The 25,416-nt window shown below is 39.8% G+C and overlaps 2 protein-coding genes across 3 annotated transcripts; both read right to left on the reverse strand.

The window, feature by feature from the left end:
- Positions 1-268: 268 nt before the first annotated feature.
- atp5mea (ATP synthase membrane subunit ea) lies at positions 269-3,915 on the reverse strand. Its single transcript, XM_070552298.1, has 4 exons — positions 3,798-3,915; positions 2,860-2,914; positions 2,402-2,500; positions 269-358 (listed from the first exon to the last, which is right to left on the reverse strand). Exons 1-4 carry the CDS (start codon positions 3,831-3,833, stop codon positions 333-335), a joined length of 216 nt encoding a protein of 71 aa, XP_070408399.1. The 5' UTR covers positions 3,834-3,915; the 3' UTR covers positions 269-332.
- fyb1b (FYN binding protein 1 b) lies at positions 3,916-23,830 on the reverse strand. 2 transcript variants are annotated; one of them, XM_054744267.2, is made up of 19 exons: positions 23,638-23,830; positions 18,581-19,553; positions 13,301-13,433; positions 13,164-13,222; positions 13,025-13,050; positions 12,657-12,706; positions 10,895-11,018; positions 10,244-10,403; positions 9,977-10,100; positions 9,828-9,847; positions 9,661-9,733; positions 9,432-9,518; positions 8,615-8,655; positions 8,261-8,342; positions 8,055-8,154; positions 7,809-7,971; positions 5,651-5,687; positions 5,418-5,452; positions 3,916-5,313 (listed from the first exon to the last, which is right to left on the reverse strand). In XM_054744267.2, exons 1-19 carry the CDS (start codon positions 23,638-23,640, stop codon positions 5,291-5,293), a joined length of 2,313 nt encoding a protein of 770 aa, XP_054600242.2. In that variant the 5' UTR covers positions 23,641-23,830; the 3' UTR covers positions 3,916-5,290. The 2 variants fall into 2 exon arrangements, with proteins under 2 accessions (XP_054600242.2, XP_054600244.2); XM_054744269.2 differs by lacking the exon at positions 9,432-9,518.
- Between the last annotated feature and the right edge of the window lie 1,586 nt (positions 23,831-25,416).

A 25,416-nucleotide genomic window follows, 5' to 3' on the forward strand; every position in this document is an offset into this window, starting at 1 on the left:
CACTGCACTTTCTACTGGTCCCTGACCCCAATCCTGGGATTACTGCTAAACTAGGCTGGGATTACAACAATGCCTTACCCAAGCTCATCTCTCAGGTGTACAAACACACAGAACCCACATAAAGGTAACAGGAAAGGCCAGGCTGTGTGTCATTTATTTAATATGGATGCAGCTGATGAGTTAAACTTTGATGGTCCGTGGAACATTTTTCAGATGATCACTTGTTGCTTTAGTCCAGGACATCACACAAAACACACAAATACACCAGTTATTACATGACTTGTAGTGTTTTTATTGAGTTTATAATGTATTGTCATTGGTCCACGAAGGGTTCATTGGAGGATGGTGTCAGAATTATCTGCAAAAAGGAGAAAACGAGAAGAAAGGATGTTTTATTCATGTAATGTTGCATGACTATCATAATAGCAATTAGGACATACTTATATGACGAGTTCATTTGTAAAACCAGATAAGCCATTTTTGATTAAACTTTATTTTGACCAGCTGAAGTAAATGATAAAAAGTTGTGGTGCGACAGATCAAAAATCTCACGGTTCGGATCACATCACGGTCTTCAGGCAAGAAGCAGATCGTTTTTCGGATCATCATAAAGAAAATGTAAAGAAAAACAAATACCGTAAATCCTCTAATACAGGCCCGGGCCTGTATTTGACTCAAGCTCATCAAGCTCCAGACCTTTATTGGAAGGAGGGCCAGTATTAGAGGCAGGCCTCAATTTCAATTTGAGCAAAATGAACTAATGGTTCGCTGGAGTTTTTGACAATTAAAATTGCGCCCACATTTTCAAAGTTAAACACATTTCTTTTAACAACGGTAGTTTCTGCTTCAGCCCTCTCCCCCCTCCCCCTGCGCAGCGGCCGCAAACTCACTGATGCGCCTGCAGCTTCTCGGAGTTCCTGCTGCTCTAAACATTAAAATAATTATTTCCTTTTCTGTTCCTCACTTCTGATTACCTTCAATGGTGTCTGTTTGTTGCAACCACCAGGTACAAAAACTAACTTGTTTTTATTTGACTATTTTTCTGTCCTGCCTGTTTATTATCTTCCTGAATATCCTCTCAATCCTAAAGAGAAACTGCTACCTGGCTTCATATATATTCACCTCATGAGTTACCTTTGAACTGCAGTTCTAAAAGATCTACCGACCGCAAAAACAGCGGAGTGCTCGCTGCTTGCCGGCCGCATCAGTGATCGGTGCGTCACCGGAGGAGAAGGTGATGCGCCCCGCTCCACAGCAGTGAAACGCATCAGGTGCAAATAAAAGACAGAAAACATTAAAGAGCAAGTCAACCCCTAGCAGAGTCTAACGCCACTCCCACTTCATGTTTGAAAAATGCAACACATGCTGTTGCCTGGCAGACCGAGAGGGCGGAGCCGCTAACAAATACACACACAAACAGGCTCACGACAGCATTGTGACATCATAATGTACCAGTTTACATCATAGCATACCTCTTAGCCAATAGCGGTGGCAGATTTAAATGAAAATACAGTGCAGAGTTTTTACCTGACAAAGGCACAACACTGCCAGTTTTAGGCAGAATATTTAAATTTTAACTAAGATGCACTGAAGTGCCAAATTATTGACGACACGTGTCTGCAGCACAATTAGACACTCGTTTATTTAGTTTATCAGCAAAAAAAAGTTTATTTGGGGGTGACTTGCTCTTTAAAGGAAATGAGCTGACATGAACGATCGCGTGTCAGTACCGACGCTCTGGCACAGCTCGTTGCTCTCCCTTCGTGTTCAGCTTTCACTCATCTCCTCACCTTTCTCATGCACTGTTTATTTTTATTTTGTCCTCTTTTACAGATTTGTGCTTAACATGTACAGGTCCTGCCACCTTTGTTATGTCCAAGGCATGTTTCATGCACCACCACCTCCCGCCTTTCACAGCGATGGGAGTAATGTGTGTGCGGTGCTGCGCCATCAGACTGAAGGCCGTTTGAATCATCGTTGTATTTTACAGGGGAGCCAAATGCTCCATACAGATGCAACGATGCAGGTGGTTTTTCAAGCTCCTCTCCTCCTCCGTCATGACCACCCCTGTGCGTTTCTCCTTTTGATTAAAATGGAAGCGCCTCCACCCTCCATGTGACTGGTCCGTGAACTGCGTGTGTGCCGAACCGTAGAGATCCGTACAGATCACGAATCAATGATGATCCATTGCACCCCAAATAAAAAAGGTGCAAATTTTTTTATGTATAACTTGAAATTAATTCTTTATATATTTAATTTTGTAGTCGTGGTTTCATATTTTGGGATAAGACACTCTAGGTTACATTTTTGATTGAAAAGTAACGAGAGTTGAATCAACTGGAACAAGCGTGTGTGTGTGTGTGTGTGTGTGTGTGTGTGTGTGTGTGTATTCTTGTGCTACCTTCAGACAGCTGTTTGTAGATGCGTTCCTGCTCCTCTCGGAGCTTCTTCTCTGCTTCCTCAGTCCTCCTCTCCTCCTCGGCGATGGGCTTCAGGTAATCTTAACAAAATACAAAATTTTTGTTTTTCTATGAACAAAAAATATCTCACCCAAAATCAGGAAGACCCGAGACTTCAAGTAATTAATATATATATAAAGACGTTGAGCTAAATGAAAATAAACAATCTGTCATATTTATTCAGTTTTACTAAAATTTCAAGTCTAAATATCTGTCATAATAACAGGTGCTATTTTTTTTTTATTTGCTGTGCTTGTGAAGCACATTGTGATTTTCCTCTTCAAAGGCACTCAACAAATAAGCCTTCTTCATTTTAAAGGGTTAATACGGCACAATGCAATTATAAAAAACTCAGACAACTGACAGAAGCCCTTTGTTGTAGAAGCACACACAAACTTACCAAACCTCTGTTTCCCATAGAACACACCGATCAGGAGGGCAGACCATCTGGCTGTCTGTAATGAAATAAACTTTGTATGTTCATCTGGAAATCAACTTTTCTTGAGAAACTTCAAGAAAGAAAATAAAGTAAAAATATATATTTTCTTCTGACAAGCTTTTGCCATTTAGTTTTTAAATAATTTTATTATTTAGTATACAACTTTTGGTCAGTAAAGGCAAATAAATAAAATAGACTCAAATATTATTGTTGTTAATATTTTATCAACAGAAACAGTGGTGTTGATGGGACGGTGGCGTTATGTTTTAGTTATTTCACTGCTTCATTTAACCTGATTCATTGGTTGAATTACCCGTTCAGCAGGTCACATTTCTGCAGGAGCGTGTTAATTATCTTCGGATTAAAATTAGGTGTAGCTAAACCTCTAAAGATTGTACGTCACTGTTACATGACTATGCCCCCAAAATCCAATCATTGACAACATATATTAGCACTTTTATTGATAAAGAAAAATTCTGTATTTGTAACTTCTTTTTAATCAGAACGAGAGTTGCACACAAAAGCAGCAATTGGTATTCATCGAAGAAGAAAAAAAAGGAAGTCAGTCATTCTACCTTTAAAATACAACATATTACCTAAGCATCAATAGGTTTGGTGTATTAAGTGCTGCTCAGTTAATATAAATCAAATCTAGAGATGCAAGCACCTGCCAGATGTGGAAAACCCACAGATTAGCAGCTGATTTGAGAAGCAACAGTTCACCGGCGTGTCAATGTCATTGTTAGCAAACACTAGCTGGCCCGCTGCTAGAACCACCATTATTAACGTTAGTTAATTAATGTTCGTGTTCTGAGGAGGAAGCTGTTGTTTGGAGTAAATTTATTTCGTTCACATGTCCAACAGTAACTAGGTTGATACTTAATTATTTATGTTATTACCTTGATGACAGGTGACACTGCGACCGGAGGAACCATGATGGATTCAGTCAGCACAACACTTCCGGTTGAAACGGAAGTACCCTTTCTAAATAAGACTAACTACAAAATAAGACAATTCTCTTGTTTTACTAATATGTGTTTAATTTTTATATTTTCACCAGCAATCAGATATTGAGACAACAGAAAATATATTAAAAACATTTGTTATATACATTGGTTCTGGTCATATGTTTTGACAAAATATAAAAACATACAGACGATGAAAACATCATCGACATAAGGAAAACATGCATTTAGACATGAAACTGTTTTCTGGAAAGTTGTAAGGAAACAAAAGTAAAGAATTAAAAGATAATCAGTGTTTCTGTTTCGACTGTTTAATTTAACTTTTTATTACAGTTGACTTAAATTTAAAATGATATTCTCCATTATACCCATTAGCACACAATTTCCAGAAAGTTTGCCTTGCCACAAATTATTTTTTACCAGTACAAATTTACAGTCATAAATAATTTAAAGACTATAATAAAATGCCAACAGACCAGGAATTAAGGCAGTACATCAGCCCTCTAAGTCCGGTTGGGTAAAATAACTAATTAGGGCCAATGTGAGATGGACATTTGACAAAGATGCAGAACTTTCTGATTCACTCTTTTCACATAAAAAGTTTTCAACTGCTACCTAAAGACTCAGACTTATAATTCAAATGTGCAAAATGTGTCAATGATGTAGTTCCTCCAGGCTGACACTAGATGATACTCAGTCCCTTCTTATAGGATGAACTGCATAGAAACTTATCTCATCTTGGACATTCTTAAGTCTTCATCCAAAGAAACAATTTTTGTGTCTTTTTTCCCCCGAACCCTCTTGAATCTTGCTTGCAAGTACTAAAAATGTGTTTATTTTTGTCACATTATTTAATGAAAGCTTCAAGGTTTCATTTCTTGTCTTCCTGCAGCTGTTTCAAGCCTTCCACAAATTATTAAAAATAGACCCGAGTGAAACAATTTTAAAAATTAGGTTTTCATTTCATTTAGAAAATATTAAAGGCATTTTGTTTTGAATCTGTTTAACTTTGCCAAAATACATCACAACATAATGCACATTTTGTATTAAATATAAATAGCAAACTTCATTAGTTTGTCAAAAACTGTGACTGTAGAGTTTAAAGACAATCCAAAATACATAAAAAGGTTAGGAAAACAAAGAAATAATTAAATACTGTTGCTTTCATTCATATTTCCCTGCAAGTAATAAAATTACTTTAGTTTGGTTGTTTTCATTTTCTTTTGCAGCTGCAAACTCTTTAAAAAAGCATTGCATTGTTCTAAATACTTCAAGCTAGCCTGTCCTCCAGATGTCTGGATATACATATTAACTGATGAATTATACATAAAAAAAAATCCTGCAGCAACTCCCAATGTATACCATCAACAATAAATAACACAAGGTCAAATTAAACAAGTTCAGTGTTGTCAGGCCTAATCGGAGCTTTAGTCATTGTCATAGATGCAATCTGAAATAAAAAGAAGATTAAATAAAATTAGAATTTGTTTGTCTTCAGTGCTGAGCAGAAATCCATCAGTTGTACTTTAAGCTATTATGTGTTGCAAAACATACCATCCACACCTATATCGTCGTATATTTCTCCATCACTGTGGGAAGAACATAGTGATCAGGTTAGGCATCTCTCTCTCTCTCTCTCTCTCTCTCTCTCTCTCTCTCTCTCTCTCTCTCTCTCTCTCTCTCTCTCTCTCTGTGTGTGTGTGTGTGTGTGTAGGTGTGTGTGTGTGTGTGTGTGTGTGTGTGTGTGTGTGTGTGTGTGTGTGTGTGTGTGTATTTGTGGTACTTACTCAGCATTCACAATGTGACTGGTTGAAACATAACCCACTGAAAAAAAAAACAAATTTGGAATAAAACATTTTAACATCAAATTTCTAAAAAATTATCAGTATTAATGTTGCCTAGAGATCTAGACACGTATCACTGTAGCCTCAGCAGGTCTACCATTGGCCTGAACAGTGTTGTATCTTGCCAATCATAGCGCTTTATGTTTGTTGGGCGGGATTAAAGCTGTTATAACAAATCTGGTAACAAGCTAGGTTTTGATTGCAAACGTGGTTACAGAACACTCACCCCTCCCCTCGGGTATTTTCCCTGAGGCACTTCTGCTGGAACTGGAGACCCACAATGCCAGAGGATACGAGGATGAACTGAACTGTATTGAATGTTTACTTTGTGAAGTGCCTTGAGATGACTCTTGCCATGATTTGGCACTATATAAATGAATTGAATTGAATTGAGATAGTGCTAAACATGTGACACCAATGTTTAACATCCAAACATATTTTGCTGTCTGTGACTTCAAATGGTGCCTCTCTTTTTGGGACTCTGGTAGTTTGTCTTAAAGTTGATGTGGTAGCAGCTTTTGCTCCTTCTCTGAAGTTATTGAGCAGAAAACCTCTCACAGTGGTGTTCTGTTGCTAAATACCTGAGTGTGTAATGAGTGGAGGACGCAGGAAAGTGCAGTGCGGTGGTTCGGCAAGACCGACAACCGGATGGTCCAATGGTTGCTTTCGGTCCGAAAGGTGTTTTTTGGACAAATGTGAGAGGAGCACTTTTTTAAAATCTCCATAATATATTTATAGCTATAGGAGGCATGAAAAATGTTTGAAGCTAATTAGTTTTTTTAAATTTACCATTGCTTTAATGCTAGAGCTGTGACAGAGAAAAACTACAAATATGGTGTGAGCTCAGGAATGGCGCTTGTTTGAAAGACTTTGTCATCCGCACTGGACAATTTAGACTTGAGTCAGTCTTTGAGACATGAGCTGATACTTAAGTTATTTATTTAGCAAAATAATGTTTTTGCTCCTTGTTCTTCTTCTACGGTGTACGCCCGACTGCACCGGTAATGGGTTAACATAGCGATGAATACTTCAAGTTGTTGACCTTCCGTCAGGAATCTTAGCATGACCTTTGACCCAGCTCTCACTCTGGATTCTCATGTCAGTTCTCTTGTTTGCTCTTCCTTCTTCCATCTCAGGAACATTGTAAAGCTGAGTCCCATTCTGTCCCACTCTGAACTTGAGACAGTTATCCACACCTTCATCTCCTCACGTTTAGACTACTGTAACTCTCTTTTCACGTGTCTGAGCAGAACCTCCCTGAACCGTCTACAGGTGGTTCACAATGCCTGTGCTCGGCTTCTGACCAAGTCCTCCAAACACACCCACATCACCCCGCTTCTCCTCCAGCTTCACTGGCTGCCAGTCAACTTCAGGGTTCGTTTCAAGATCCTGGTTCTGGTCTATAGGGCCTTACATGGACAAGCACCATCTTACATTGGTGATCTTCTTAGTCCCTACACCCCCAGCAGGTCCCTGAGGTCCAGTGATCAAAGCCTACTGGTTGTGCAGCACCAGGCTAAAGACCAAAGGTGACAGATCATTTGCTGCTGTGGCCCCCAGACTCTGGAACTCTCTCCCCCTGAGCCTGAGATCAGTGGACTCAGTGGTCTCCTTTAAAAAGCAGCTGAAGACTCACTTGTTCAAGCTGGCTTTTGTATGACCTTCTTCACCACTTTCTCTTTATTCTGCTTTCCCCACCTATACCACCTTCCTCAGGATCCACTGATTTTCCTCTTTCCTATTCACTCTCTCTCTCTTTCTTAACATTTTTTTAATCACAATTGTCTATTTTTTGCTCATTTTAAATATATTTTTAACCATTTTCTAAATTATTTTTTATATTTTTACATTTTTTGTTTTTGTGAAGCGACTTGTGATTTTTATCTTGAGAGGCGCTATAGAAATGATATTTTCTTCTTCTTCTTTCTTGTTCATTGCTCTGATCTGTGCGTGCGGAGACAACCGTAGATTGGGTTGTTTCAGTGGGTCATGGCCAGACCATATATTTACATTTATAGGATGGCTTTCCAGTAAATGTGCGTAAAACAAACAAGTGCATATTTCTGATTTTGGATGATAACCAGTTAAAAAAAATATTTACGTTTGCCGTCCTCATTCCGACAGATCCACTTGTCATCATGAGCTTTATCAATGACATCAAGTTTCTCTCCAGCTTTTACAGGCAGATCTTTTCCGCTCCATTTCTTTTGGCTGAGTGTAGGGATGATGTTGACTTGGTTCAGAACCTTTATCTCCCCTTCATACTGCAACAGATTTGTTGAAATTGTTGTTTTGTCAGACTGGAAAAGATTAATGAAAATGTTGAAAACACAGAAAAGTGCCAAACCTTAAACTTTTTCCTGAAGTCCTTCTCCTCTTTCTCAAACTTTTTCTGCTTCTTTGGGTCAGTGTCTTCAGCCTTATTTCTGCCTTTCATACCTGGAAGGCTTGACACACAAATGGCCCCAATTAGGACAGTGAATCACTAACAATGTAGTGAATAAATTAGAAACATAAGTTTTTAATAACTGTCTTGTATTTGTTTAGCTGTACCTGATGAGGGGGGGTAGAGGAGGTGCAATTTGAGAGTCAACATCATCGTATATATCCTCATCAATCACTCCTCCAGACCGTTCTGCATAACACACACACACACACACACACACACACACACACACACACACACACACACACACACACACACACACACACACACACACACACACACACATGCATACGCACGCACACACGCACACACACATAATGTGTGTGAGTGCATTTCAGCTAATTCACAACAACCGAAACCCTTTGAAACAGAATCAAACAATTTCAGCGTAGCCTTTAATATCTGAATCTGTATCTGGCACTTGTAATCTTATATCATGTTGTAATTATAAGTATGTGTACCTGAACTCCCATCTGCAGTAAACTGGCTCGGTGGAGGCACTCTGGCACAACGAAAACACAAGATGTTTCAGAAATCATATGCTTTCAATACATCACTGAGAGATTCATACCTTCTATCTCCAAAAATATATCAGAAAATCCTATTTTCATATTGGTCCAGATTTGGACAAATACTTCTGTGGATTCTCAAAGACAAACATATTTTTTAATTAAAGTTCATTCTCATGGTGAAGGCTTGTATTTTGTTTCTGTACAGATAATTAAGGACCTTCACAGTTACAGATTTTTTGGTTCCATTCACACAAAATCTGTATTTACAAAATCTGCATTCAAAGAGAAAACAATCTCATATTTTTCTTACTTTTCTCTAATTCAGTTACAAAGATAAGTTAGAAGCTCTTTTTCACAAAGCCACAAAGAGCTGATTTTCTTTTTGTACAAGAAAACGGTGAAAAATGGAGATACAAGATTTTTATCTGACAGCAACAAACGTCATGAATAAATCAACAAGAATTCCACTTTTGTTCATCGTTGGTTAGTTAACATGTGTGCTAGTTAGTACAATTTTAAACAACAGTTAATGTCTTTCACATATCATGCAGAAATCCTCCAAATTGGTAGAGATTAGAAAAAGAGATTAGGGATTAAGGTTCCTTAGATTTATTCAGACCAAGGAGCGGAGGGTGACTCAGGGCTGGGTTGTGAGGAAAATGTTAAAGGGTCATTTCAGGAGAGTGTTAGACACTAGAGACGTCTGAAACTTTAGGGACAGTGGACAGAAGATCTGCGATCAGTCTTACTAATGAGTGTATTTTACACTTTAGAGCTGGCACAGCGCGTCTTTCGGTCAAACATCCGCAGGAAGCTTTTGGGTCTCACGAGGGAGGACCCCGAGTCAAGGGAACTGGAAGGTCACCGGACAATAAAAAACATCATCTGTGCATCGTTCTTCTTCTTCTGCTTTTATTTTGATCATGTGAGTTCATGTCAATTGTGATGAAACACTTTTTGCTTTAAAAAACAAAAGAAAACAAGGGAGTTTCTACCTGACTTCCATACTTGGATCAACCACATCGTCGTATATTTCCCCCCCTTCGTCCGGTAGGGGAGGGAGGACAACTAGAGCAACAACAGGAATCATGTAATAGTGGATTTTAATGATTTATATTGATTAAATAAAAATCAAGTCAACTGTATTTTGATCAGATTTTACCTGCTGGTCCTTTGATTCCACTGCAGAAAGAAACAAAATTTAATAAAAATAAAGTCTCTTTCTGTAAAACTCTTCCACCTTGTGTTTAAATGTTTTGTTTGCATGGTGATACTGGTCTGGACAAATCGATAATCTGGCTCTTTAGGTACCTGCTGTCTGACGAGGCCACATCGATGTCATCATAGACTTCAGGATCATATGACGGCGGCGGAGCTGGATGGCTCTTCAGTGAGTTGAAGTCAATTTCCACTGAGGTTGTTTTAACATAGCCAACTGTAGGCAAAAATTAAACCGATGAGCATCAGATAATCACAGATCTGTGTAGTAAAAACACATGATTCATCAAATTTTGACATAAAAAAAGAAGAAGAAACTAAGAGAAAAAGGGAACAGAAAGGATTTAATTGGAAACATACACGAGCCATCTTGAGATCGTGCCAACCATTTTCCCTCTGGATTGCCCTGAACACGTATGATGTCCAGATGGTCTCCTTGCTTCGTAGCCAGGTCCACTTTCCCTCCTCTGCAGTCTAAGAGAGCCTTTCCCTTCTGAATGACCTCCAGAGGTCCGACCAGCTATCGCACACATGCAGACACAAAAGAATCAAAAATCGGGAAAAAAATGAGTTAATTCATTTATTTGTGATCTCCTGGCAGGTTTTCAGTCTGCATTGTTGGTTCTTTTTTAAACCACAGAAAAGGTTTCTTTTTTACCTTGCTGCTGACAATTTCGTTCACGACTGCGAACTTCCTCAGAGCTGACGCTGATGGGGGTGTCACTTCCTACTCCGTTTATCCGCGGGCAACAGAGGATGGGACTGCATCATCGGAGAGGGGAGAGCGGGCAGCAGAGGGCGACAACGTCCTCCGCTGCCCGCAGATAAACGGAGTAGGAAGTGACGCCCCCATCAGCATGAGCTCTGAGGAAGTTCGCAGTCGCGAACGAAACTGTCAGCAGCAAGGTAAAAAAGAAAACTTTTCTGTGTTTTAAAAAAGAACCAAAAATGCAGTTAGAAAAGCAACACAGTCAGAACATACCACAGAGGTTTTCAGTCTACTTCACTCACTTTGAACTTCTTCTTTGCATCTTGCTCCTTCCTCTCTCGTTCTTTTTGCTCTTTCTTCGCAGCCTCCAGTCGCCTTTTCTCCTCTTTATCCTCCTTCTTTTTTTCTTGCTTCTCAGCTTCTTCCCTGTTGAGATCACAAACCCAATAAAATGTCAGCAAGTCACTTAAGATGCCTCTGATGAACATATTTCTACATGCAAATTAGAAAAAACGTGTGTAGTCTGTTTTGTTTTTGTTTAAAGGCATACTATTATGCTACTTTTTCATATTTTAGATAATTTTCTTGAGCCAGTTTGTGTTAAAATGACCCTTTACTGTAAGTAACCTTTATTTCTAAAGCACCTCTCAGCTAAATTGTGAAAACGGTGATTTTGTGATCTGTGAGAGCTGAGAGGAGATGTGCTCAGGAACATAAAAAATAAAACACAAAAACATGAGATCCCTTTGCTGTTGGTGGAAATTTCACATATTCAGCTGATAAGGATGGTTCAGAAGCGTTTTGCTGCAGAAGGACAGAGGAAGCTCCGCCCAGTGACAGCAGGTGAGATGAGCTGTCACGAAGCGGAGCTGCGGAGTAAACAGTGATAGTGAACACGGTAAAACTTTATTGGAGCGATCTGTGACTGATTGTTACTTCCCTGTAGTTTAGTGAATTTTTATGTTTAACCCTCTGATGCATGAATTATGAAATCTTCAACCATGATTTTTTTAAACAATTTTTTTCATTTATCTTTAGGTGTGAATGAAACAAATTTCAACAAATATTTTTTGTAACATTTTGTTAATTTACAAATACTTTATTACATGTCCATCTCAGTGGACAATGTGCATTCTGAACATGAAATATGGTGGCTTGACTTACTGAAGTCCAAATGGAAGGACTCACATGCAATAAAGTCTTCAACAGCTGTGCTTAATAGCAAAAATAAATAAATAACAATTTTAAGTACCTGTCCACTGTAGTGACCATTATGCATCAAAGGGTTAAAGGAGGATGAGAAGGACGAATATCCAGTAGACAGCTCAACTGGTCATCTGGAAGAAGGGAAAAAGGAGTCTCGCAGCTAGAGTCTGACGCCAAAGCGAGGGTTTTCCTCTTTAAGGAAGATGTGCTGAGTCATGACTCTAAAAAGAAACCTTAACGGTGGCACTTTTTTAAATCTTTTTTTTTGTTATCACTCTGCTTCGTGACGTATGCTTTCGGGACATGCGCTCATGACATAGCGTGTCCTGCTAGAGCGAGACGTCGTGCAGTCTCACTGGAATTTTTTGTCGTACAGTGTGTCACCTTTCTGGAGTTCCCACTGTGACATGAACACTGTGCAACAGCCAAAAGTCGCATAGTGTGATCCCGGCGTAAGGTGTTAAAAAGACGACCGCACAGCGAGGAGATACGTTTCCCTTTTGGTTCCACTAAATGGAGGTGCTAAAAGCAAGCCGAACAGCCAAGTGTGCCTTTAATGATGTGTCTTTATCTTTTCTTTTATTAAGCTGATGGTTAAGTGTGCACAATCATAAAATATAATTATTTTTAAACATCCTGCTTCATGTATCTTGTTATTGTGCAGATGACAGATCCAGGTAAAATTGTTTGAGAAATGCATCATGGTGGTATTTTGGGATTTAAAACCAACTGTGCTTTGACATGAAAAAAAAGAGAGAATACATTTGTAATTGATTTCAGTTATGCCCAACTCCCACTTCAGATTTCTTCCCCTTACACCCCATCCTCGTTTAAAAATGACCAAGGACATTTTCTCACCATCGGTCATCCAGATCTTCATATGTTTCATCTTCACTTTCACTTTCGTTCTAAGCAAACAGAACACAAAAGAGAAAAAATAGTGTGAAATGACTGAATTAGACAACTCTCAAAACACATTTCAACAAACTTTACTTCTAGGGAGGTTTAGAAATTTTCCTAACTTGCAACAAAAATCTTTTTTCCTTCGTGTGTTTGAACTTATTTAACAAACACAAATGTTTGTTTAATTGTGTGAATACATTTAGTGACATATGTCTAGATTTGGATTATTTATGCTGCGGCCACCTCTTGTACAATTCTAGCTTTGTGGTAACAGTCTCCCAGCTGTGGCTCAAGCAAAGTCATTCTAACGCTGCAGGTCTCACCTTCAAAGGCTTCTGACTCGGGTGAGCTGCAATCCAGAGACAGAAAAATCAACATTACAACAAGATTTCATATTGTGTTCAACAAAATGACATTGAGAACTTTTAGAAATTTGAACAAGTTCTAAGACATTTAGCGAACCTGAAGGCAGAGGAGGAGGAACTGCAGAGTCAACATCATCATAAACGTCTTCCTGGATTCTGAAGAGCACAGTTAGGATGAGAAAAGCTCTTCATGTTTTTAGCTTTTATCTAACACGTTTTTATTGTAGGACTTACATGATTCCAGGATCCCTCGGGGGCAGATTGGGCAGTGGTGGTGGCAGGGACTGGGTGGGGATCACATGACTTTTCTGAGTAATGGGGTGAGCAGCTGGAGGAGGTGGGGCAGTGGGTTTCTTAAAACCAGGACCTTTGAAAGTAAGAGACAGCAAAAACAAGTCAAAGATGACGCCTCCTCCTGACTGTCATACCTGCTTTCATTCACATATAGTGAGATAGATAGATAATGTCATTTATCCCTAGAAGAGTTGGCTATTTATACCTGAAAATAAATATATAGATACAAATAGGTTGGACGTGTCCAGAAGCAACAAAAACATGTTTTTAAGATAAGCTCAATTATGTCTCCTGCATGAGGTGGGAGCTGTTATCCAGCGGTGACGATAGCTTATCTAGCATCCTTCTCTCACACACCACCTCCACTGGGTCCAGAGAGCATCCTAGAACAGAGCTTGTCCTCCGTATCAGCCTGTTCAGTCGCTTCCTGTCTCCAGCGGAGATGCTGCCCCTGTAGACCACATCGTAAAAGAAAGCTGATGCCACTACAGAGTCATAAAAGGTCTTCAGGAGCGGTCCCTGTACTCCAGAAGACCTGAGCCTTCCCGGCAGGTAGCAGGAAAGTGTGTTAGTATTCTGAGTCCAGTCCAGCTTAGGTAACCCAAAGGTAAATGTAGCTCTCCACAGCATGTACCCTGCATGTTCAGTTGTTGCAGTAGAGGGTGTCTATGCCTGTAGAAGTCAACCAGCAGCTGCTTGGTGTTTACAGTGTTGATCTGGAGGCAGTTGTACATCACCGCACGCAGAAGCAGCAAAAACATTTTTTCAACAATTTGCATTAGCAAGTGTTGCAACAACAAACCTAGAGGTATAATCACCGTTTTAAATGGCTCATTGTTATTGTGTCCCGTGTGTTTGGCTAAAAAATAAATAAATAAATGATATATTTGAACCTTGCTTTAGGGTTATTTCCTAGCAGACAGTTTGACTTGCAGAAGCAGAGAATGCATAAACAAGGGGCATTCCATTTGGTGGGTAGAGGGTTCTAAATGTTGACCAATGCAGCCAAGTTAGGCACCAAAACTCACTGCAGGAGTGGAATGCGGCCCAGTTAACACACTGCATTCCCTCTGCAGTGAAATGGAACATGTGTCCCTTGTTTAATGCCAATTGGAACCTTGTTTAATTTTGAATTAAGAAACAAGACACAACATGTGTGTTAAACTCACCTATCATAAAAATACAACCTAAACCAGCAAATTAGTCAGTCACTTGTTATATTGAAACCTTCACATGCACAAGATTAAGTATTCGAAAAAAAGCTTAAAGTAAGTTTAGGTTCAGTACATTTATTCATAGTTTCATTTCAGACATTTGTTTAAACAAAGACTAAAAATCACATATATAACAAATGGCATGACTTTGTTCCTTTTAGCTCCCTGGTAACCTTCACAACAGGAATATCGTTTAAAAGTGGAATGCAGCCTTCATTATTACACCTGCATGTTTCCTGCTGTGACGTCTGAATGGCTGCTGTATTAAAGAGAAAAGTCCACTCCAGCATGAACATAATCCTAAATAAACAAAAGCATCAGGAATGTTCTAATTTTGGATGTATTCATTGAGCTAGGACCATGCTGACAGAAAAATGAACTCAGTTTGGGGTGCACACATACAACCTCTTGTTTAAATAGATCCCTGTTTGCAGAAACTCACTTCCTCATGTGGCGAAACCGGCTCAGCCATCAAGGGGGGAGGAGAAAGGAGAAACTGGACGGGGAAGTTGGCCAGGCCGAATAGAGGAAATAAGTGTGTTTCTCTAACTTCTGCCTCTTATCAGAAAATTTGAACAAAGCAGCCTTTTCATCATGGAAGCAATTTTAGAAACTTCTGAACTCTAAATTTTAGATTCTGTTAAATATCATCTGATCAGATCAACTGTATTATTTATTTAATTTTGCATTGCAGCTTGGTTCATAACCTAAATTTTACCAGGAAAGTTCAGATTAAATGTTGCTAATGTCACCTAAACCACAGTGACTTATGAAGCAAGTTCTTTATCACACTTCTAGCATGATAAACTGAAGCAAACCGCTCAGACACAACACTGCAGTCCGTGTGACACACAGGAAAGGAAGTGCACTTGAGACAACAAACTGAGGGACCTTCCTCTCACCACAGCCACAAGATACAGCAACAGCGTGGCAAGGAATGGCTCAGCTTTAAGAAATGCTTCAAGACATGAAACAATCAGCTGTTAGAGACACAAAAAAATAAATAAGATAAATAAATGACGGGTGTTGCACCAAATGGAAAAAAGTATTTGATAAAGATATAATTAATAATATTGCACCTTTGCATATCGTTTTTCTAAGTCAGGGACTCATCACCGTCATTCACACACTGATGGTGATGAGGTACATCGTAGCCACAGCTGCCCTGGAGCACGCTGACAGAAGTGAGGCTGCCCACGGACACAACTGTTGAACTCCTAACCCCTGATCTACCGTCGCCCTTTCACCCATACCTGCATTTTGTGGCTGGAAGGAGGTGAGCTTTCCTTTTCAATCCTAATCCTGTCTTTTTCTTTTAAGCTTTTAGCACCAGTAAGAAAATTTTTGTTTGTTTGATTACATTTTTATTATAACATTTACTCATTGCAATAAACCATAGATGTATCTAAAGTTTCATTAGTCATCTTTACTGAGACACAGCTTAATGCTCATGCATCTGTTGAATAAACAACAGAGCTGCAATATTTTCCTGTTGGTATTTAGTCTTTTTTAGTGAAAAGTGTTTAACTGAAACCTGACTGACTCCTCGTTGAGAGCCACTGGACAAGCTAGACATGCAGTACAAGCTAGAATGACCAACAGTGATCAGATCAGAAGAAACACTGATCTATTTCTCCTTTTCTGATTTCATTGAGCGGCGAACCCCTCACACCAGTGGTGTTCTGTTGTTAAATACATGTGTGCGTAATGAATGGAGGACCCAGGAAAGTGTGGAAGTATGGCAAGCCCAACAACTAGATGATCCAATGATTACTTTTGTTTCGAAACATGTTATTGGCAAAGGTTTTTTAGACAAATGCAAGAGAACAGCTTTATTAATTTATTATTTTTTTAATCTCCACAATAAATGTATAGCTATACTGTGCTAGAACATTGTTAAGAGGCATGAAAATGTTTATAGCAAATTTGTTAGCCAAATTTTCCATGGTAGCTTTTATCTTACTGAGAAGCTTGAGAAGTTTGTTTCTGAAAGATGACTTAATCTTATCCCCACTCTTGTAAAATAATACTTGTTTATTTGGTTTGTTGTGATGTCTTTGTGATGCAGGCAGCTCTGACTGAGACAGGAAGAGACTAAACAAGTTAGTTCAGAAAGCTAGCTCCGTTCTGGCCTGTCCACTAGATTCAGTTGAGGAGACGTGTGAAAGGAGGATGCCAGGGAAGATGACCTAAAAAAAAAACTCCCACCCTCTGCATTCCACTGTGGAGACCATGGACAGCTCCTTCAGAGGCAGACTGAGACATCCCAGATTTAAAAAGAACACTACCGTAGGTCATTCATCCCCTCTGCAGCAAGAATGTTCAGCTCCTCAGTTTAACTGGTACTGGCATTATCCTGTTACACAATAACATCAATGCAATACTCAGTACACGCTGAATACCTGTGCAATACCGGATTTACATAGTATGTCTGTGTCCCTTACAGTATGCTACATAGTTCTGGAACCCACGTTTTTTGTTTTTATTCATGGTTTTTAGTGGTTGAAGGTTACAATACTAGTTTACTGCCCATGTGTACATACATGTACCTTTGTTATTTATCTTCAAATTATTCTCTAAGTGCTGTAACAAGTGAGTTTCCCCCGTGTTTCATCAGTAAGCTATTCTATTCTATTCTATTCTATTCTATTCTATCTAATGTAAAACGAAAGTCTGAGTTTACTAATTGCTGTCTACTAATGTGTTTGTTTAATGGTTGCTAAAAAAAAAACAGGAGCTGCAAACGATGGCATCGGTCCTAGGATTAACAACCTAAACGCTAATGTTCTGATTTGTTTATTGAAAGTGCAGCATTTATTTTTGTCTGGGTTGTTTGGCTTAATTCTAAATACTGCTGTCATGGTCCATGGTGAGCTGCCTGTCTGTAACCCTGTTTTTCTCCGAGCCTTGTCTGCAGGTGGGCGTGTCTGAGAGCTACCAGCTGCAGCTGATCCTGTCATCAAGGCCCAGGGGATTTAAGAAGCAGTGTGACACTACACCACGCCGGATGATTACTCTGTTTGGGTAGCTCTAGCCTCTAACCTGTCTCGATCCTGTGTTTTTGCTAGTTCCCGTGTACTTACTAGATCCTGTGAATTTTGCTGGAAAATCTGCCGCCAGAAAAGCCCTGACTACTCTTCCCTGCTCCTCTCCGGTTTCGCTCCACACTCCACCATCTCCATAACCAGCTCGGACTCCTGCAACCCAGATCACGCTGTCTCCTCCCCTGGCCGCCCGCTCTCAGCTGCTCACCTGCCCTCACCAACCTCCGCTCCTACCTCATCTCTGGATGAACAGTTTTTCATCGCCTTCTGGATCTCCGCAGCTCACCCGGGCCAGACCAACCCCTCCCCATACATTTTGTCTCTGCCGGAAAAGAGTAAGCTCCCGCCTAACTACAAATTCTCCAATTATTCCCACCGGATATTCACTCTTGTTTCCCTCCTCAGAATCTTGCCCTGGAATCCTGCGACCACCGCAGAGCTTCTTCTGTTCCCTGTTACTCCTCTTAGTTTCTCGTTTTAAAATAAAACCTTTTTTTCACTTACCTGTTTCCGAGAATTGATTCTGCATGTTGTGAGTCAAGAAATTGCCACCCAACATGACAACTGCAATAAAAAGCCAAACGACTCAGCCTCTTCACTTTATACCATAGGTGCTTGGCATTCATTTGTTTTACATTGCACATTATGAAGAAAAAAGCAGAATTTCTAAGATGTTAATGAAAACTTAAGTTGTTTAAACAATCCAGCATAACCCTGAAGAACACAAAGTCTGCATGAATTGGTTACATTATGTTACTCTAAGAATTCGACATGCAGTTTGAAGCATGCTGCAAGAAGTTGATAAGGTAGGTTATTTGTGTCTATCCCGTGTTTTTGAGGAACACGAAAGTGTGACTTTACCCTTTTAGGGGCTGGCAATTAATAACTTCTGTGCTCAAGGGTTTTTGCCTTGTTTGTTTTGTGCTCACAAGAAGAAAAAAAAACATTTCTATCTTACTTACCATTCTCAGAGGCCTCGGCACCGTGTTTAAAGTGCTCCAGTTCTACTTTGGGAGGACGGTTTGGTTTAGCAGGAGCGGGACCCAACGCTAAGCTGTTAGGGAGTGGGTTACGCTTTGGTCCAGCCTCGTCGTTTGTCCCATTGGCCTGAGGAGGAAACTTCGTTGGCTTTTTAATGCTTGGCTTTTTACTGGCCGGAGGAGCAGGAGGAGGGAAAGTGCTGCTAGCAGCAAAGGGCCGTTTGCTGGCCATGCTGCTCTCTGTCGACTCAGACATGTCTTTCTCCTTGTTGAACATATTCTGAGCAGATTTGAAGTTCGAGGTCGGCTTAGAAGAAACATTTACTTGAGGCGGAGGTTTGTTCGCTGTCTCTGCGTTTGCATCTCCCTGGTCTTCACTCTGCTGCCACATTTTTCGGACGTTGCTGATTGGTTTTTGTTGCAAGTTTGGTAATATGGGCTGGTTGGTGGTGGTGTTTGAGGCTGTAACCCCATTGGTGTCCTCTTTCATCCAACTGGGCTTGGATGTTGGTACCCCTGGAGGCTTTGGGAGCACGGGTTTGATTTCAGAACTGGGTTTGTTCAGAGGAGATTTCTGTGCATAGCCTTTGGCATCAGGAGTTTGGGGAAAAGTTGGCTTCAAGGTTGACTGCAGTTTATTAGTAATAACAGCTTTGTTGGGGGACAAGGACTCATCTTGGGAGGGGCCAAACCTGTTAGCCATGGCTTTAATTTTGTTTGGTTCAGTGATGTCTGTGTCATTTTTACTGGATGGTGTGGCTTTCAAAGTAGATGGTTTGGGAGGTAAACCCCCTGATAGGCTCCCTGAAACAGGCTTACGCTGGGCGGTTGGACCAGAGAGAGTGGATTGCACGGGTTGTTTTGGGCGTCCAAGAGATGTAGAGGAAGTGTCTTCAGTGCTCGCCCCACCCGCTTGGAAACGAGCCCTCATTGCCTTTACATCAGCTTTGCTATCCTATAAGATTGAGAGAGAAAAAAAACAATCAGAGGAAGACTGATTCAAAATAGTTTAAAATGTCACAAACAGTAAATCAGAGGAAAACTAAAACTGGTCTTGGCTTGATCTTAAGACAAAAAGAAAGCAAAACTGAAGGGCAAGGGAAAATGGGAATGAACACAAAAAAGATGTTCAGACACTTCAAATAACAACAAAATAGGAACAGAAAGTTGAAACACTCAAACATTAGCATATTTCCTCTCACGCTATAGTTTTTACTGCTTTCAAGCTGTTTTTTCATGCATTTTTTATTAGAAATCTTTTTAACAATCAGTTTTTTTCCTGCCTCTCTAGATCACTCAAAATGTTCAAAGCAGCTGCTCGTGTCTGTTTGTGACTCAAACAGTTCAAACCACATGTTTGAGTTTGAAAATGTTCAGCTGTCAACAGGGTCAAGACACAGAAACACAAACAGTCAATCAACATCTGTACGCTACCCTCGCCAGACTCTTTGTCACGTCTGTTCTGTTGCTTTTAAACACAAACAGCTAATCAGCCAATCACAAGGGAGTAAGGCAATGCTGCCAGCACCTAGAGCTGTTGGAGATGACTTGCTGAAAGTCAAACTGATCAGTAGAATGAAGAAGAAACTTTGCTTCCCAGTTAGAAGGTTGCAGGTTCAAAGCCTGGCAACAGCCTTTTTGCAGGGGAGTTAGCATGTTCTCCTCATGTGTGAGTGGGTGCTCTCCACATCCAAAACATGTGTGTTCAGTTTAATTTGAGACTCTAAAATGTCTCTTAGAGATGATTTGAAAAGAATCAGGATCAGCAGCTGTGTGGATGAAAATGCTTTGTTGAGTTCACAGGTCCATCCCTTTATGATCACATGAACCCATCTTCTGATGGCTACTTCCAGCAGGATAATGCACCATGCTACAAAGCTCAGATCATAGCAGGTTTCTAGAACATGACGATGAGTTCACTCGACCCTAATGACCTCCACAATCTGCAGATCTCTGTCCAGTCGAACTTTTAGAAGAAGAAGAAGAAGAAGAAGAAGAAGAAGAAGTAGAAGATATTTTATATAGCACCTCTCAAAGAGAGAGATTCTCATCATGGATGGAACTGTGAAATGTTATCATGCCAACATGGACCAGAACCTCAGGAATGTTTACAACATCTTGTTGAATCTGACATGAAAAATTAAAGCAGTGAAAAGAAGAAAAAGGAGGTCCAACCTTGTACTAGGAAGGTGTTTCTAATAAAGTGTTTAGTGAGTGTGGACTGGAAGATTCTGATGCATTATGTGCAAATAAGAACCAAAACTAGTCATAGAGTTTAGTAACACTGGCATTTATAACATTTTCGTGATGATGTCACTAGTTATGCAACGTATGTAAACATGCAATAATTTTATGCATCGTTTAAACATTATTCTCATACACAGACTCACAAACATCAGTAACCATGGGTTCTAGTGTGCAGTTAATCAGTGCTTTTAAAATGTTTTAAAGCATACATGACAGAGAAGACGCTCTGCTGAAAAGTATGACAAAAGATATGTTTTTGCTTTTTATCTGGTCACAAAGGACATCAAACAGAAGGACATTTTAAGTCAACCAGATGATATATAATGTTTTTCTTCTTTATTGCAGGTTGTTACAGTTACACAAGGAAAAAATAACATCTACTTCTCAAACTACAGTTTGCACCAACTTCCTGGTTTGCCTGGGTCAGTGCAGTTAGCCACATAATGTTGCAAATTAGCTAAATGTGCCAAAACTAAATATTTGCAGTGCTGGAGGAGGGTTGACTATCAAACACATTTCTATCTTAAGTTCAAGCAGACCCTCTCAGCGACACAGAAAACAGGTTAACGTTTACACTGACTGTAGGACTGAACCAAAAAGGCCATGGAGCTCTTCAGAATTGACTGTTCAAATGACAGTTTGTCATATGAACAAGGTCACTGACCTATCAGGATGTTTTCAAGCTGGCAACAGCTTCCAAACAGACAGACAAAGCAGCAGCCGCACCTATTCTAAAGGCTGGTTTGGCTGGGGCAGAAACTTCACCAGGAAGTGGAGATAAAAGCTCAGTTTCTCCTGTTCCTGCTCCACAGCAGTAAAAAGAGAGGAGGACTAAAATACACAGCAGGGGGTGAAGTGTAACGGTGAACAGGAAACTAATGGCATTTAAAGTAATTAGCTTTTAAAGTCAGTATGAATATTGGTGTTCAAGTGGCATTTAAATTTTTTGAATGTTTTCATTCAATAACATTTTGCTGTACTCAAAGGTGATGGAAAATACCAAAGTAACAAAAACTTTTTAAACTAGAACTTTAACATTGATCTCAGTGATTGTTGTGTTAGAAATTTGACTGGTTTTATGTTTGACACCACTCTGCAGTGCTCTGCAGACCAAAAACTACATGTAATAGTTTTGTGGAGCAGGTAGATGTCCTGAGGGAAGTTTTTTTTTACCTGCTTTGTGGCTGTTAGCTGTAATGCTAGTGGTTAGCATTTTGAGTTTGCTAATCACCGATAAAAAGCACAAGAAGAAGAAAAAGAAAATGTTTGCTTTTTCTGTTGACAGGTGGAGCCTGGGCCTAAAAGTAAGACAGCAATGTCTTTGGAGGCGAAGCAAAGAGCTAAAACCAGAGTGAATATCGGCACGACCTTGAGGGAGCTAAAGGAGGCTACAAAATCATGGACTGATAGTGACCTGGCTTTGTTGCTGCTGGACTTGTAAGTAATAATATTTTTTGTCCAACAATGTGAATTCTTTTACTTTGTGGTTTATTTTAGTATTAGTTGGCTCATGTTAGCGTTAGCTCGTTGTTAGCACTAACTACAGCAGGGTTGTTTACGACCGTTGTAATTCCCTTTCAAACAGTAGGGCAGAGGAGCAGAAAACTGCTCAATGTTATTTAAATTAGAAACCTTATTTTGGGGCTTTACTGAGACTGTGGTATTTTACTTGATTTCCTGAATGGCCTTCTCAAACCTAATCTCAAAAATGAAAAAAATTCCAACTATCGTAATGTAGAAACCATCTTTGATGATTCCTCGTACACAATCTGGTGTGTAATAAACTTTAATACTATAAAGAACACATTTAATACAGGTTATTTATCTGTTAACATTCAACTGATCATTTGTAAGCTGTAGAAGAGCCGGTTTACTATATGACTCACTCATTTGAAACCTTCTGTATTGGATGAGTAGTTAGATTAGCTTTGACGCCTTTATCTCAGTCACCTTTGTGGTCTCAGAGAAAGTTTATCTTAGGAGATTGTGTTACCAGCTAAAAGTATTTATAGGGGAATATCACGTCAGTGTCACTGCCAGTAACATCCCACAGAGCTGAAGTGTTTCAACACCAGCCCTCAGATGTGACTAAAAATATTTATGAAAAAAGAAGAATGCACACAGAGAGGAAAGTTTCCTCTTAGTACTTCTGTTTCTCAGTCACGGAGAGGTAACAAAATTGCTTAATATTCTGTACAAAATTCTTGCAGCTGCACAGCAGTTGCAATTTTGTAAAGCCCTAAATTTTGTCACATACTGGAATTCCCTCCCAGCATGCACTAGTGCAAGAGCTTCTAAAGACACAGCTGTCATGGTTAGGAATACCTGAATTATTAGATCATCTTTATTTATTTATTTTTGCAAACAGAACATTTTTAGGTCTAATTACAGTTAAAGTCGAATAAAATGCTGAGAAAGCTCACTGAAACACCTTTGCTCAAAAATAAGAGAGAAAAGGTGAAGGACAAGATGCCCTGCTAATAAAAGCTGTGACTTTAGATGATTTCATCATGACATAACCTTTTTAAAGTCTACATATAAACAAATGTACAAGAAAATCATGATAAGATGGGATTTTAATAAGAATAACTTAGAAATTGTTCATCAAATCACTCAAACAACCAATCAAACAAAACAACGCTAGTTTGCACAACAATAAGACTTCCCAACAGTCTCGCAAAGAAAAACTTATTTCTGATGAACTGGCAATTTATCAAATCCCCTTTAAAGAGATGCATGGATCACGAAGGTGACTGAATTAAAGTTGTAACCAGTTATGAAGTTGTACTCACCATCTCTGCAGCAACAGTCCTCTCAGAGTGGAGCGATCCGAGGACCGAGTGGTGAATTGTGTTTGTTCTGAGTCTCAGTGTGAGTTTCTGCTGCTGGCCGAGTGAGAGCGGCACTGAAGTTCAGAGAGAGAGAGACACCAAGCATCTGACTCAGGGTGTGGATGTGAGTGTGAGTGTGTGTGTGTGTGTGTGTTTGGGGGGACTTCAGCTGCTCTGGTTGTGACATAAGCATTTGTCTATAACTGAACACTTCCTCTCTAAGTAATGAGTGTCTTTGTGTGTGTGTGTGTGTGTGTGTGTGTGTGTGTGTGTGTGTGTGTGTGTGTGTGTGTGTGTGGTGTGAGGCTGCCTCTGTTATCTCTTGGGTTAGATCTTATGGATTTGCCTATCTGCTGCAAACTCCCTGCAGGCCACCCTTTGGCACATTTTTAAAAAAAAGCAACAACACCATCGACTGTTCCATTGAATCCTATTGTATGACATGTTTTTCCATCCAGAATGTCACATGAGAGAAAATCTGTCTCTTTAGAAGACAGTATCATACAGTCTGGCCATAAATGTCACAGAACAAAGTTACCAGTTACCTGCAGCTGTGCAGCAGTCTGACCACTTCCTGTCCAGTGCACGAGGTGAGAAAATAATAATGCAAAAGTAAAAAAAACGATAATACAAAATTATAACAATAACAAAAACATTATTGCTAAACATAGACAGAATTTGGTTCAACATAGCGGTCAAAGATGATTTGTTCTACTCGTTCTTTGTTGCTTTCAGACTTTCTTCCTCAATGTTTAAATAATCCTTTTTATTTCTAACACAGGTTGCTGTTTTACATCAGAAATATAAACATGGATGTTTTTTGCCTGTGAGAAAGAGAAGGCTGTGGTGTGCAATAGGATTCTCTCGGTGGGACCAGGAGTCTTTTGGAGGCGCAACATGATGCAAATTTACACACAAGTAGTTGATAGCTATTTATTTTGGTAATCCATCCTTCTGTGACGGGAGTTCTTTGTAATTTGAATCCTGGACTATTTTGAATGCTGTTAGTTTTGGTTTATTGTCTTTTGTCATTTAAATTTAAGTCGCAAACTGCAGCCGCATTTTATTCCTAGTTTTTATAGTGTTTAGAAATCTGCCTAGAAATCTAGACCAAGCATTGCGGTAGCAAAAGATTTAGCTCAGCAGGTCGGCCTAGCCACGCTCAATCGTAGCTTCAGCAGGTCTACCATGAGTATGCCACATTGTTTGTTGCTCTGATTTGTCATAGCGCTGTCCAGTTTTGTGCAGAGACTGTTTGACAGGCAACCATAGATTTTGCCCCACCACTGGGTGGGTTGAATGGGTCGTGGCCAGACTAGAGGACGGCTTGCCAGGCTACTGTTCTGTTAGTGCGGCCCTAATTTGTTGCCATGCGTTCTGACCTTTCAAACTTCCTGATTTATTTAGTGGCCAATACTCTTCCTGTTTACTTTGAATTAGTTTTACTTCTGTCTTTGTTCATCTCCACTTACCTGTTTGTTGTTGGGTTTCCACTTCAGAACAGTTTCCTTTCATCTCTGCTAGATTGCGATCAAGGTCTTGTTCACTTCACATGTTTGACACACTTCGAGTTGTACTCCGTTGGACGATCGGGTCAGAGATTTGTCTTTGTGTGCTGTTCTAAATTCAGGTTTTTGACTTATTTTTTGTTACCTCAGTCTTGCTTTTGCTCAGCTTAGAGCCTCCTTTGTGAACTGGCTTCAAAACTTTCCAGATCCCACTTTTCACATTCTTCACAGA

The sequence above is a fragment of the Nothobranchius furzeri genome, chromosome 6, assembly GCF_043380555.1.
Source record: "Nothobranchius furzeri strain GRZ-AD chromosome 6, NfurGRZ-RIMD1, whole genome shotgun sequence".
NCBI lineage: Eukaryota > Metazoa > Chordata > Actinopteri > Cyprinodontiformes > Nothobranchiidae > Nothobranchius > Nothobranchius furzeri.

What these genes read in the sequence shown, in the direction of transcription:
- atp5mea (XM_070552298.1), bottom strand. Translation starts at nt 3,833, where the DNA reads ATGGTTCCTCCGGTCGCAGTGTCACCTGTCATCAAG. An exon ending in CTATGGGAAACAGAGGTTTG is followed by an intron (nt 2,501 to 2,859) that starts GTAAGTTTGTGT and finishes TATTTTGTTAAG; the next exon opens with ATTACCTGAAGCCCATCGCC. An exon ending in CTACAAACAGCTGTCTGAAG is followed by an intron (nt 359 to 2,401) that starts GTAGCACAAGAA and finishes TCCTTTTTGCAG; the next exon opens with ATAATTCTGACACCATCCTC.
- fyb1b (XM_054744267.2), bottom strand. An exon ending in TCCTCCTCCTCTGCCTTCAG is followed by an intron (nt 13,051 to 13,163) that starts GTTCGCTAAATG and finishes TCTGGATTGCAG; the next exon opens with CTCACCCGAGTCAGAAGCCT. An exon ending in AGTCACATTGTGAATGCTGA is followed by an intron (nt 5,453 to 5,650) that starts GTAAGTACCACA and finishes TTCTTCCCACAG; the next exon opens with TGATGGAGAAATATACGACG.